A 15,256-nucleotide genomic window follows, 5' to 3' on the forward strand; every position below is an offset into this window, starting at 1 on the left:
GAGGACATGACGCCACCGCCGCCGCCCTCACAATAAACCTTTGATAAAAAAAGTCTACTGTCCGTGTGTTAGTGGTGTGTTGTGTATTATTGGACGCGGGAACCCCTTGTTGGTGTTTTAAAGCATCATGTTATACTTTTGCTATTCAATTCAATTCAAACTTTATTCAACACACTCACAGTGGGGTCCATAGGGCGGAACACGTCATAAAACATAAAAACACAAAAGTAAACAAACTATAAATAAACAAAGCATGAACAAACAGGGGGGACTTATCTCTGTATAGGCTAGAACGCCAGTGGCTCCACGACAGCCTGACAGAGCTCTTAGCAGGGTTGGAAAGTGCTACAATGATGCTTCTCACAGAGCCTGTTAACCTGCCCATAAATCTATACATGAGGTTAACGTAGCACAGCAGGGCAAGTTGGGTACATTTATTTCTACAAACATTTGACTGGCACTACACTGCAGCTTTGAGCAGCAGTCTCATGCAGTCATTGAAAATGTGGCGCAGGATTTTCTGAAAACTGAAAACCTGTTCTCCGGTCTAAATGAGTTAACTGTTCTTTAACTGGAAAGTAGCCAGCTGAGGTGGTTCAGGCAGATGCCTGAACTTCCATCCTGGTTAGGATGGAAAATATCGACTCACTGGCCTTGGAACGACTCGGAATCCCCCAGGAGTAAGTCACTAATGTTGCTCTGGAGAGGGAAGTCTGGAGCACTCTGGTGGAGCTGTTGCCCCCGGGACCCGACTACGGATAAGCGGTTGTAGATGGATGTAAGAATTATACAGTAATTATTGGCAGAATCGCTGAAAGTTTGGAATATTTGGCTGTCCCGTTTTCACATTTAGAAAATGAATAAAATCTGCACATCCAGTCGAGTAAGAGTCTTTGTTTAATGATCAAAGTGCTCCGCAGCAGCAGTCATACCAGACAGACAAACGCGTTTCGGCGCGCAGGCCTTCGTCAGTGTCAAAATTGGCAAGCAACGGAAATGACATGGCTATATAGAATGTTTTGTTCAATTAAAAGGGACTGTACAGCCGTGTCTCATTATTAAAGACATACATAGTAGTGAACATACATATTGTTATAAGAAATCAATGTCTCATTTCAGAATCCACATTACAAACACAGTTATTCATAGAAAACAGTTTAACACCAATTCTTCATTTAGACCTTTAGGAAATACAGTGTTTAAGAAATGGATCCAAAATGCTTCACGTTGCAATAATAACCGATCTCTGTCCCCACCTCTCTTTAAAGGGTTGATATATTCAATGCCTTGAAACCTCAGGGTACATATGTCATGTCCAGTGCTGTTGAAGTGTCTAGCTATGGGGGACTTTTCTTCTTTTGTCCTGATGTTGCTTTTATGTTCAGTGATTCTTGTTCTTAATTCTCTTTTAGTTGTTCCTATAGAGCAGAAGCCACAGGGACATTTTAGGAGATAGACAACATGTTTTGTTCTGCAAGTGATTCTCCCTTTTACTTTAATTTTTTTACCTGTGTGAGGATGTAAAAAATCCTCCCCTTTGATCATGGCGTTGCAATTAAGACAGTTATTGCATGGGAAGTTACCTGAGGGTAGTGAGGACATGAAATGTTGAGGTTGTACATAAATATCATTTTTAACAAGTTTGTCTATTAGGTTCTTAGACCTTTTATTTGCAAAGATAGGAGGAGTAGAAAAAGTTTTACCTATAGAAGGGTCACTGGAGAGAATATGCCAATGCTTTTTAATTGCATGTTTAATATGTTGAGAAATAGGAGAAAATGTGCTACACAAAACTATTCTTTGACCTGTCGGAAGACGATTTAGGGGTTAGGAGATCGGTTCTATCCAACTGTTTAACTCTGGACTTACATTTATTTAAAGTGACTTCTTCGTACCCCCTTTCACTGAACCTGGCACTCATATCAGAGGCTTGTCTCTCAAAGTCTGCCTCTGTACTGCAGATTCTTTTGAGTCTCAACATTTGGCTATAAGGTAGCCCTTTTTTTAAATTGGAGGAGTGATAGCTTGAATAGTGGAGATAGTTATTTCTATCTGTTTTTTTGCGGTACACTGTAGTATGTATACCCAATGGAGATTTAGTGACACTCACATCTAGGACACCGTTTCAGAATTAGCTTCGAGGGAGAAGTTGATAGAGGGTAACCTTGAGTTCATATGAGAAGTGAAGTCTATATATCTAAACCAACATTTTATGTAGGCCTTGAAAGGGTTATTATTATATACAAAGTCTTCCTCAAATTTTCCCATAAACAGATTAGCATAGTTAGGAGAGAATGGGCTGCCCATAGAGACACCTTGTTTCTGAAGGTAAAATACATTATCAAATTTAAAATAATTCTTAGTAAGGACCTCGTTTGCTAAGTCCATGACCAAATCAGTGGGAGGTGACTGGTCGTCTCTTGACTACATATAATGTCGAAGGGCTTCTAGCCCTTCTTTGTGAGTTACATTTGTGTACAGACTAGTTACATCCATAGTGCATAAAATATCTGAGTCTGTTAGTCTTTGATAGAATTTAACTTATTCAGAAAATCGGTGGTGTCTCTCAAATAGGAGGGCAGTTTAAATACCAGGCTCTTAATATGAGAATCAACAAACTGAGAGAGAGGTTCAGTTAGAGAACCATTACCTGCCACTATGGGGCGCCCTGGAACAGGTGTTGTACAACTCTTGTGGATTTTAGGTAGAGTATACAGAATGGGTCGGATAGGGTGTTCACATACCATGAATTTGTACTCTTCTTTAGATATAAATTGATCAGACAAAGCTTTGTCTAATGTATTTTTAATTTAATTAGAGAATTTAATAGTAGGGTCACATGTCAACATGGTATAATGATCTGCATTGCCAAGCTGTCTTTTTATTTCAACTGTGTAGGATTCTTTGTCCTGTAGGACTATAGCACCGCCTTTATCGGCTCTACGGATAACTATAGACAGATCATTAGACAATTCTTGCAAAGCATTTATCTCTTGGAAAGATTAGATTAGAATGGCAATGGTTAATGGTCTCATTAGGGGAAAACATAGAAGTCACATCTTGGTCAACTAACCTACAAAAAGTATTCACAGAAGGATTAAATACAGGAGGAACTAGAAAAAGTGCCCTTCTGGGCACAGGTCTCCACCAGGAGGATAGGACTGTGTGAGATGTTTGGCAAAATGTTTAGGAGTAATATAAACATGTTTGCCTTTTATGGCAATTGGATGATTTGAGGCATTTTGTTCCAAAAATGTGTTTTGCAAAAATCAACCTGTTGGTGGCGCTATAACAGGCCAATGTGAAAAGGGTGGGACATATTCCTCAGCCTAGTAAGAAAATGTGTGAAAGATTTCACGTAAATTGCATGCTGCGTTCATGATTTGAGGCTTTTGTTCAAAACGGGGCAATCTTGCAAACTGTGAAAGCCAATTATAGCCAATTAGGATGGAATATGAAATATCGGACAGATCCGACTTGAGCACATGACCATAAGATACTGTGTAACGATTTGTGAGATTTTTGGACAGAATCTGGAGGAGTAATATCAAAAAATGTGTTTTACAAAAGTCGGCCTCCTGGTGGCGCTATAAAAGGCAGATGGGGAAAATGCAGGTCAAAGGTTTGTCCTTGGCCTCTAGGGAGTGTGCATGCAACGTTTCACGCAGATCGGTGCAGTTTTAGGTAAAGAATGTGAAAAGCTGCCTCATGGTGGCGCTATAACAGGCCGTTCTGGAAAATGCGGGGCAGAGGTTCATCGTTGGCATCCAGGGAGTGTGTGTGCAAAGTTTGGCATCGACCGGGTTAACGGTGCCGGAGATTAGCTGGTAACAGACGGACGGAAGGAAGGAAGGACGGACGGACACACACACGGACGGAGTGAAAAACATACTCTCTCCCCATGCCTTCGGCCTGGTGGAGACAAAAACGCACTTTTGGGCTTGAACTTCTTAGACGTGTAACCGTCTGTTGCAGGTTCCTCTGCTCTCCTTAGTTGTGGAGAGAGAGGTGGAATGTCTGTAGTACTATCTTTGTTGAAAAAAGCTTTAAGTTTAATCGTTCTGAACATTTTAAACAGTTCAACTTTAGTAGTGAAAGGGTTAGCCTTTTGTGACGGTACAAATGACAGCCCTTTTGAAAGGACAGACATTTCTTCGGCATTTAATTGCCTAGTAGATAAGTTAATAACGTTGGAGACAGTTAGGCTGTTTTTTTGGACCCGCCTGTGTCTCTTACCTCCCCGACGGGTCGGTCTTTTGTCTTTGATCTCGTTGTGTGTAGCGTTGACCAAAAGGACGCGGCCGGGTGGCTGCGCTCTCGGCTCCCGATTCTTCTGAAGATGTACCGCTAGGTGTGAATCCATCATTCTTGTAGTCGAATGTGTCACGCCGATATTTTCGGCAGTTTGATTTCCAATAGTTCTTTGTGGTAGCTCTCAAGTAAAGTCTGCTATTAATAGTTGCAAATGCGATTTGTGGCAGCGGTGGCCGAACGGATAGCGGAGCGGTCTTGATACCGGAAGGTCGCAAGTTCGAATCAGCTGTCCGACACGTTACAATTACCACCGCTGAAGTGCCCTTGAACAAGGCATTGAACCACTACGATGAAATGTGTTCTATGAGCAGGGCCTGGCTGGAAACAAGTTCTTGAGCTTAGCCCAGATACCCTGGGTAAATATAGTAATCATTTCATTTCATTTCAATGAAGAAATAACCACCACCCGAGAAGAAATTGTAAAAGTGGAGAAAGACATCAAGGCAAAGTATATGGAGCCCAACAACTAAAAGAAATAGACCAGAGGTGCGTCACTTTACTTGAGAGCTACCACAGAGAACTATTGGAAATCAAACTGAGAAAATATCGGCGTGACACATTCGACTATACAAGAATGACAAAGTGTACAAGTGGATGTCTGGAGGAGAATCAAATCATTCAGATCACAGCAGCGAGGAGCAGATGGATTCACACCTAGCGGTACATCTTCAGAAGAATCGGGAGCCGAGAGCGCACCCACCCGGCCGCGTCCTTTTGGTCAACGCTACACATAACGAGATCAAAGACAAAAGACCGACCCGTCGGGGAGGTAAGAGACACAGGCGGGTCCAAAAAAACAGCCAATTTAGACTCTAAATGAAGAATTGGTGTTAAACTGTTTTCTATGAATAACTGTTTTTGTAATGTGGATTCTGAAATGAGACATTGATTTCTTATAATAATATGTATGTTCACTACTATGTATGTCTTTCACTCATTCTTGAGATAAGGGACAAAACCTTTTTCAAATCAGATTTCTTTTAATTTTAAGAACCATTAAATGGATGAAATGGATGTATTTGTAGACACAGGTCTCAACTACCAATCTTGAGAAGGAACAGGTTTTTCGCATAACATTTATTTCTAAAATGGGACATTTATGCACTTTATAACTGATTTATGTCAACTCCATCAGACACACTAAAATCCCTTTATTTTAATTTGATAATTTCAACAATACTATAAAGTCCTCAGTTATCTTATAATGGCTTTTAGTAGTCAAGTTAAGTAATACAATTAATTTAATATTGTTTTATTCCAATATCACACTATTATGAAATATCCCATTTCTCAAATCCTTCATTTTCAACCTTTACTTTCAATATTATAGCATAAAAACCATGTTAAAGAAAATAAAAAGCATCATTAAGTAGTATTTCAGTTGGTGTTTCAATACATAAGCACAAAATATTTGACATTGAATCATCTATTTCTTTGGAAATTAACAAAAACATCATGTGACCAACGTCTGACAGAGTTGACGGACATCTGACGGAGTTGACAAGTTGAACTGATTTAGGTTCTAGTCCACCTAGGATCTTGATTCTGGTAACTAATCCCACATTTTCAAGGATGAGGAATACAGTGGTACTATTTAGATTTGCCCTGTGACCATGGCAGCCATTTTTCAAAATGGCCGCCACCTGCTGTTACTTTACAATAACTCAAGTTCTACACCACCTAGGATCTTGATTCTGGTGACTAATCATACATTTTCAAGGATGTGGGATACATTGGTACTATTTAGATTTGTCCTGTGACCATGGTAGACATTTTTTAAAATGGCCGCCAACTTTCTGTTATTTCCCAATAACTCAAGTTCTACACCACCTAGGATCTTGATTCTGGTGACTAATACTACATTGTCAAGGATGAGGAATACAGTAGTACTATTTAGATTTATCCTGTGACAATGGCAGCCATTTTCAAAAATGGCGGACCTGCTATTATTTTACCAATTAGCTCTTCGCTAAGTCCCACCCAAGCCCGTTCTTGGCCAATGCCACGTTAGCGACGGTTACTATGTTAGGATCCTGGTCACGCTTTCAATATGCTGGTCAAAATGTTTAAGCAGTGTCAATAAATATATTTGCTGTAGGCCTACGGCATGTGTGGACCTCAGAAAGAGGGTTTGTTTTCTTACCTTGTTGTGAGCAAACTAGTCCATTCCATGAATTATTTCGCTCCGTTGTGCAGTTTAATAGTACATATTAGAAATAAAAATAGGCTCTCATTGACTTCCATTGTAACGGGGAAACAGCTCTCAAAGTCACTCTTTTAGAACACTAAGCTGATTCTGACCGTTTATGACATCAGGAAAACTCATGCGGTTATATTTTTAATAAAAAATGTCAAGGTTGTCTTGTTTTTGTTTTGACTTCAGTGTTGCCACATTGTGTGAGAGAAATAAGCCAACCCACCTCCAAAAACAAGCCAACTCTTAAAGCCAAATCAAGAAAAACAAGCCAAAACAAACACAATATGACCATATATAATCATAATAAAAAGATTGTATGCATTTATCATTATAAATACTATGTAGGCATATGTCTATGATAATTCATGTTTTGGTAATGTATTACATACACTAATTATTAGCCTTAAGCCAAAAGTAGCGGGAAATAAGCAGACCTGGCAACCCTGACAAGTTTGTGTGGTAAGAAGTTCCGGTTTGCCTACAAAACGATCTGATTGGTCCAAATCTGTACACCCACTTCTGAAGTAGCCTCGGTCTCAGGCCGTTGGATGTAAACATTAAACAAATGTATTTGATCTCGTCCACTTGTCGCAAACACCATACACAATTTTGGACGTGTTTGAGGGAGACACTTTAGGAGAAATGTCTGGGACTGCAGCTGGGTGCATCTCAAACAGCATGGCGACTTGTTTACAAACGAGAGTTGGGAACACCAGAACCGCTTCACACCAAAATAGTTACTTTATAAATCTATCAAAAGACGAAAATAAAACGAGTTTTCCTGATGTCATAAACTGATTCATGGAATGGACTAGTTTGCTCATAACAAGGTAAGAAAACAAACCATCTTTCTGAGGTCCACACATGCTGTACAGCAAATATATTTATTGACACTGCTGAAACATTTTGACCAGCATTGAAAGCGTGACCAGGATCCTAACATAGTAACCGTCGCTAACGTGGTATTGGCCAAGAACGGGCTTGGGTGGGACTTAGCGAAGAGTGAATTAGTCAGGGAATATTGTCAGAATGTCATCTGGGAATACATTTCTTACCAAGAATTTTCTTGTTTGTAAAGGTGTCTACTAACATATCCCACATTGGTTTCTATTGAACCACCCTAGGGGAATTTTTGACAGCTGCTGAAAGTTGGGTACCATCAACAACCAATATAAGGCTAAATGTTCTAATTTTCATTGTGCTTTAAGTAGCATGTGGCATGTCAAACGAGGGGGTTTTCATGATTCTGAATCCATTCCAAGCATTAGTTTTGCACGAAAAACACTCCTTGGGCTAAAAACGGCCATAGCCATCATCACAGATGTGATGAGGTAAGCACATTTGGGCACATTTGGGCAAGTGGCTATGGCCAAACTAGGGGGTCTATGGCCAAACTAGGGGTCAAACTCCTTGGGCTAAATTCGGCCATATCCACTTGCCCAAATGTGCCCAAATGTGCTGACCTAATCACATTTGTGATGACGGCTATGGCCGTTTTCAGCCCAATGAGTGTTTTTCGTGCATAGCTAATGCTTGGAATGCATTCAGAATCATGAAAACCCCCTAGTTTGACATGTCACATGCTATAAGCATAATGAACATTTTGCCTTATATTGGTTGTTGATGGTACCCCAACTTTCAGCAGCTGTCAAAAGTTCCCCTAGGGTGGTTGAATATAAAGCAATGTGGGATATGTTAGTAGACACCCTTCCAAACACATTGGTGAAAATTCTTGGTAAGAAATTTATTACCAGATTTTATTAATATCCCCATACTAAATAACGTTCTAATAATGTTCTAGACCACCACCGGGTGACACATAAACAACAAGTTTGGACAGTCCCACGAATTAGTGTTACGGAAAATAGCAAGTGTCTTGGAGGCAGCCAACATCTGTCGAGGCGATGGGGTGGCCTTTGAGAAGTTTGCGCTTCAAGTACAGTCGCTGGTAGGCATGCTAACAACCCTAGGCCCAGAGGGAGACACAGCACTTAGATGCGGCTCACAAGTTGCACGACTCCTCAACAAGCTGCCACCAGAGATAAGAGTTGAATTCCGCCGCACAATGCTCTGCGGCCCAGGAGCAACCAACACCCTGTTGGAGTTCTCGGAGTGGTTGAAGCACGAGTCCTAGCCATATAGCCTGTGCAAAGGCAAACACCTTGAAGTCCTGCTTGAGGTGAACAGTGAGCGAAAGACTCTGCCTCAACGGAAAACCTGAAGATCTGCCTTCAGAACTATCAGGCAGGATGTGCAGACACTGAAGGCATCAGTGTCGTTCTGTGTCCCCAGCATGTCAACCAAAGCAATGTTACCAAATCAAAGGAGCCTTCACCTCAAGTCACCTGGGGCTGGGTGAGCAATCGTATCCTGTATCTAGCCTCACAACTAAATACAGACACTTGGCCAGACTGCCGCTTTGAAAGGGTCAAACCCCTCATCCTGATTGGGGAAGACCACCCCACCTAATCACACCAACCGAACAATTGAGGTTGGGGCCTCGAGGTGGGCCAGCAGCCATCTGCACAAGACTGGGCTGGACCCTGCAAGAAAGCAATCTCCAGCCAAGACAATGTAAGAGCCCCAGAACACAGAGCTCATGAGGACGGAGAAACACAGGCAGGAGGCCACCAAGATACAACGCCCAAGAGACCCAGAGTGTGCCACCGCTCGCAGTAAGGAGATCAACTGCTGCAGCAACGATGTCATGAAAGGCAAGTCTCTACCAAAAAAACCCTGAACCTAATCGGGGTGTCAAGAGACCAAAGTTTCTCCCCCACAGTTCCCTGCAGTGGCCAGTGAAGTCAAACTGTGCGTCTGTGCCTGAAAGGGACAAGTCAAAGGCCATAAAGCCCACCTACTGTAATGTCCTGTCAGTAGCAACTCAACCTGCACCTGAAATAAGCCCTGACCCCTCCCAGAGAAAGTTCATCCTTGAAAATGTAATGATTAGTCGCCAGATCCAAGATCCTTGGAGGTCTAAAACTTGAGTTATTGGTAAAATAACAGCAGGTTGGTGGCCATTTTGAGAAGGGAAAATCTAAATTGTACCACTGTATCCCTCATCCTTGAAAATGTAATATTAGTCACCAGAATCAAGATCCTAGGTGGTGTAGAACTTGAGTTATTGTAAAATAACATCAGGTGGCGGCCATTTTGGAAGATGGCTGCCATGGTCACCACGAGACAAATCTGTGATGGCCCTATAGCCAAAAATGTTCCTTAAGGCATGCTCTAACTGTCTGCCAAATTAGAATACTTCCCAAATTGAACTGGGGACCAACCAAATTGAACTGGGGACCAACCAAATTGAACTGGGGACCACCCAAATTGAACTAGGGACCACCCAAATTGAACTGGGGACCAACCAAATTGAACTGGGGACCACCCAAATTGAACTGGGGACCAACCAAATTGAACTGGGGAACACCCAAATTGAACTGGGGACCAACCAAATTGAACTGGGGACCACCCAAATTGAACTGGGGACCACCCAAATTGAACCGGGGACCACTCAAATTGAGAGCTCTACAGTGTTAACTACCTCCACACTCTCCTATCTAACATTAGGGTCTAGAGCTCTACTAGTGTTGTTAACTAAGCTGTCACACCTCAGTGCGTCTACATAGTCTACATATTTGGTGCATAGGTGGAGCCCCTCCTGGCTTTGCCCTGGGTTGGCTCCCATAGTGTCCATTTGCTTGCCTCTAGTTCTGTGTGCCTGACGCAGTGCCCTGCCTCATCCTTCTCTCTCTGACTTTGTCCGTGACCCGTGGTATGTCCCCATAGAGATCCACATTTCTGATGCGGTCCGTCCATGTGACACCTAGTGCCATTCGTAGCATTCTTGTATAGACTCCATCCAGGGCTCTTGTGCTGAAGGTCCATGTCTCGGCCCCACACAGCAGTACTGACTCCACTGTGAGGGTCCATGTCTCAGCCCCATACAGCAGTACTGACTCCACTGTGAGGGTCCATGTCTCAGCCCCATACAGCAGTACTGACTCCACTGTGAGGGTCCATGTCTCGGCCCCATACAGCAGTACTGACTCCACTGTGAGGGTCCATGTCTCGGCCCCATACAGCAGTACTGACTCCACTGTGAGGGCCCATGTCTCAGCCCCATACAGCAGTACTGACTCCACTGTGAGGGTCCATGTCTCAGCCCCATACAGCAGTACTGACTCCACTGTGAGGGTCCATGTCTCGGCCCCACACAGCAGTACTGACTCCACAGTGAGGGTCCATGTCTCAGCCCCATACAGCAGTACTGACTCCACTGTGAGGGTCCATGTCTCGGCCCCATACAGCAGTACTGACTCCACTGTGAGGGTCCATGTCTCGGCCCCATACAGCAGTACTGACTCCACTGTGAGGGTCCATGTCTCGGCCCCATACAGCAGTACTGACTCCACTGTGAGGGTCCATGTCTCGGCCCCATACAGCAGTACTGACTCCACTGTGAGGGTCCATGTCCCCGGCCCATACAGCAGTACTGACTCCACTGTGAGGGTCCATGTCTCGGCCCCATACAGCAGTACTGACTCCACTGTGAGGGTCCATGTCTCACCCCCATACAGCAGTACTGACTCCACTGTGAGGGTCCATGTCTCGGCCCCATACAGCAGTACTGACTCCACTGTGAGGGTCCATGTCTCAGCCCCATACAGCAGTACTGACTCCACTGTGAGGGTCCATGTCTCGGCCCCATACAGCAGTACTGACTCCACTGTGAGGGTCCATGTCTCGGCCCCATACAGCAGTACTGACTCCACTGTGAGGGTCCATGTCTCGGCCCCATACAGCAGTACTGACTCCACTGTGAGGGTCCATGTCTCTGCCCCATACAGCAGTACTGACTCCACTGTGAGGGTCCATGTCTCCGGCCCCATACAGCAGTACTGACTCCACTGTGAGGGTCCATGTCTCGGCCCCATACAGCAGTACTGACTCCACTGTGAGGGTCCATGTCTCACCCCCATACAGCAGTACTGACTCCACTGTGAGGGTCCATGTCTCAGCCCCATACAGCAGTACTGACTCCACTGTGAGGGTCCATGTCTCGGCCCCATACAGCAGTACTGACTCCACTGTGAGGGTCCATGTCTCGGCCCCATACAGCAGTACTGACTCCACTGTGAGGGTCCATGTCTGTTGTTCAACGCAAAATGCTGAGTTCAAGTTCAGGAGACTTCGGGGGAAAAAAAGCAATTCTCCTGAATGCTGCTTTACAATTTACAATTTAGGCATTTAGCAGACGCTCTTAATCCAGAGCGATTTACATTAAGCAAGAACAAAAAAGCATGGGAATACATCACACAAAGCATTTATCATGTGAAACATGCGTAAGCTAAGAACGTAACAGTGGAATATCTATGTAATGAAACTATACATATAAACTACTATGCTATACATTATGTACTATGACGTGCTATGACTACATACAATGCAATTATAGTGCTGTCTACATAACATGCTATAAGTCTGTATCAAATGCTGTCTAAGTCTACAAAAGTGCTATCTAAGGGGGTAGGGTAAGTGCTATGGGCCATGATGGAGTCTGAAAAGGTGGGTTTTCAGTATGCGGCGGAAGATTGGGAGTGATGCCGCAGTTCTGACTGCAACGGGAAGTGCATTCCACAGTTTTGGAGCCAGAAGGGAGAAGAGTTTGGGACGTGTGGAGCGTTGTCCACACGTCCCAAAACGCCTTCCGGCGTGGCATGGAAAGGAGTGGCATTTTGCATTTCTTTCACCATGTAGTAAGTGCTGCATCCGTGGATGCATCATGGAGAGGGCAGTTGTTTTACAGACGGGTAAAAGGGCAGGGGCTGAAGCCCCCTTTCAGTGGCGTGCACAGACATTTAGAGGGGCAGGTGCTCAAGTTAAAAAAGGGCACCTTGTGCAGCGCGTGGAACCGGCCGGTTGCCTTAATCTATTTTGGGCGGGAACCCCTTTTGGTGTTAGCATTATGTTATGCTTTAGCTATTGAAAAATAGCAGATCTACAAGCTCATAGCGCGCCACCGAGTGGCGCGCTATGAGCTTGTAGGTCTGCTATTTTTGAAAAATCAAAAAAAAAAAGAGAAAAAAATGTTTTTTTTTGTTTTTTTTTCAAAAGGGCACATTGCCAAAAGGGCAGGGGGTGCTCTAGCACCCCCTAGTGTCTATCTGTGCACGCCACTGGAAGCCCCCTTTGATGTCAATGTGTGCACGTCACTGGCACTGTGGTTCCCAAAAGTTTCAGGTGGAGACCCAAAAGAGAGAGTAGACGTTAACCCAAACTAAGTGAAAATAGCAGATCTACAAGCTCACTTTGCGGCGTATTGTGCGCTTGCAGATAGATGACTTGTGCTATTTTGAACTGAACTTTGTTTTTCTTCAGATCTACAAGCTCACAACGTGTCACTACTCCCTGTGTATGGCTGCTACTGTCGTACCAAAAGTGTGAAATAGCCAGAGTAGTAGTTACATTTGTATCAGCAGGGGGTGCACATGTATATGCAACCCATTCGACATGGCCAGTCGACCTATATTTGACGTGAAAATTAAGGTTTACTTGGCCTTTTTTTTTTTACTGTCTGACTACAAGACTGCACTGAAAATGACTGATTTAAGCCAGTTCTCAACCTTTTCAGGCTGTCTGTGATCCCTCAAAATATTCACATTTGAACTGGGGACCCCACCAAAATAATCATTTTTGAACTCAGGGACCACCCCAAAATAATCATATTTGAACTGCATATTTGAACTGGGGACCCCCAAAATGTATCATATTTGAACTGGGGACCACCCAAAAGGATAATATTTGAACTGGGGACCACCCAAATTGAACTGGGGACCACCCAAATTGAACTGGGGACCAACCAAATTGAACTGGGGACCACCCAAATTGAACTAGGGACCACCCAAATTGAACTGGGGACCAACCAAATTGAACTGGGGACCACCCAAATTGAACTGGGGACCAACCAAATTGAACTGGGGAACACCCAAATTGAACTGGGGACCAACCAAATTGAACTGGGGACCACCCAAATTGAACTGGGGACCACCCAAATTGAACCGGGGACCACCCAAATTGGGAGCTCTACAGTGTTAACTACCTCCACACTCTCCTATCTAACATTAGGGTCTAGAGCTCTACTAGTGTTGTTAACTAAGCTGTCACACCTCAGTGCGTCTACATAGTCTACATATTTGGTGCATAGGTGGAGCCCCTCCTGGCTTTGCCCTGGGTTGGCTCCCATAGTGTCCATTTGCTTGCCTCTAGTTCTGTGTGCCTGACGCAGTGCCCTGCCTCATCCTTCTCTCTCTGACTTTGTCCGTGACCCGTGGTATGTCCCCATAGAGATCCACATTTCTGATGCGGTCCGTCCATGTGACACCTAGTGCCATTCGTAGCATTCTTGTATAGACTCCATCCAGGGCTCTTGTGCTGAAGGTCCATGTCTCGGCCCCACACAGCAGTACTGACTCCACTGTGAGGGTCCATGTCTCAGCCCCATACAGCAGTACTGACTCCACTGTGAGGGTCCATGTCTCAGCCCCATACAGCAGTACTGACTCCACTGTGAGGGTCCATGTCTCGGCCCCATACAGCAGTACTGACTCCACTGTGAGGGTCCATGTCTCGGCCCCATACAGCAGTACTGACTCCACTGTGAGGGCCCATGTCTCAGCCCCATACAGCAGTACTGACTCCACTGTGAGGGTCCATGTCTCAGCCCCATACAGCAGTACTGACTCCACTGTGAGGGTCCATGTCTCGGCCCCACACAGCAGTACTGACTCCACAGTGAGGGTCCATGTCTCAGCCCCATACAGCAGTACTGACTCCACTGTGAGGGTCCATGTCTCGGCCCCATACAGCAGTACTGACTCCACTGTGAGGGTCCATGTCTCGGCCCCATACAGCAGTACTGACTCCACTGTGAGGGTCCATGTCTCGGCCCCATACAGCAGTACTGACTCCACTGTGAGGGTCCATGTCTCGGCCCCATACAGCAGTACTGACTCCACTGTGAGGGTCCATGTCCCCGGCCCATACAGCAGTACTGACTCCACTGTGAGGGTCCATGTATCGGCCCCATACAGCAGTACTGACTCCACTGTGAGGGTCCATGTCTCACCCCCATACAGCAGTACTGACTCCACTGTGAGGGTCCATGTCTCGGCCCCATACAGCAGTACTGACTCCACTGTGAGGGTCCATGTCTCAGCCCCATACAGCAGTACTGACTCCACTGTGAGGGTCCATGTCTCGGCCCCATACAGCAGTACTGACTCCACTGTGAGGGTCCATGTCTCGGCCCCATACAGCAGTACTGACTCCACTGTGAGGGTCCATGTCTCGGCCCCATACAGCAGTACTGACTCCACTGTGAGGGTCCATGTCTCGGCCCCCTACAGCAGTACTGACTCCACTGTGAGGGTCCATGTCTCCGGCCCCATACAGCAGTACTGACTCCACTGTGAGGGTCCATGTCTCGGCCCCATACAGCAGTACTGACTCCACTGTGAGGGTCCATGTCTCACCCCCATACAGCAGTACTGACTCCACTGTGAGGGTCCATGTCTCAGCCCCATACAGCAGTACTGACTCCACTGTGAGGGTCCATGTCTCGGCCCCATACAGCAGTACTGACTCCACTGTGAGGGTCCATGTCTCGGCCCCATACAGCAGTACTGACTCCACTGTGAGGGTCCATGTCTCGGCCCCATACAGCAGTACTGACTCCACTGTGAG

At 45.0% G+C, this 15,256-nt stretch overlaps 1 protein-coding gene across 1 annotated transcript in view; it reads left to right on the plus strand.

Moving 5' to 3' along the window:
• The first annotated feature begins 6,944 nt into the window (after positions 1-6,944).
• LOC306927558 (uncharacterized protein) overlaps positions 6,945-15,256 on the plus strand; it is a 56,300-nt gene continuing 47,988 nt past the window's right edge. The window contains exon 1 of the mRNA XM_079507338.1: positions 6,945-7,341. Within this exon, the coding sequence (XP_079363464.1) occupies positions 7,313-7,341 (29 nt within the window). The 5' untranslated portion in view covers positions 6,945-7,312. The remainder of the gene's footprint in view (positions 7,342-15,256) is intronic.

This window comes from Electrona antarctica (genome assembly GCF_951216825.1).
Source record: "Electrona antarctica genome assembly, chromosome: 8".
Classification (NCBI taxonomy): Eukaryota; Metazoa; Chordata; class Actinopteri; order Myctophiformes; family Myctophidae; genus Electrona; species Electrona antarctica.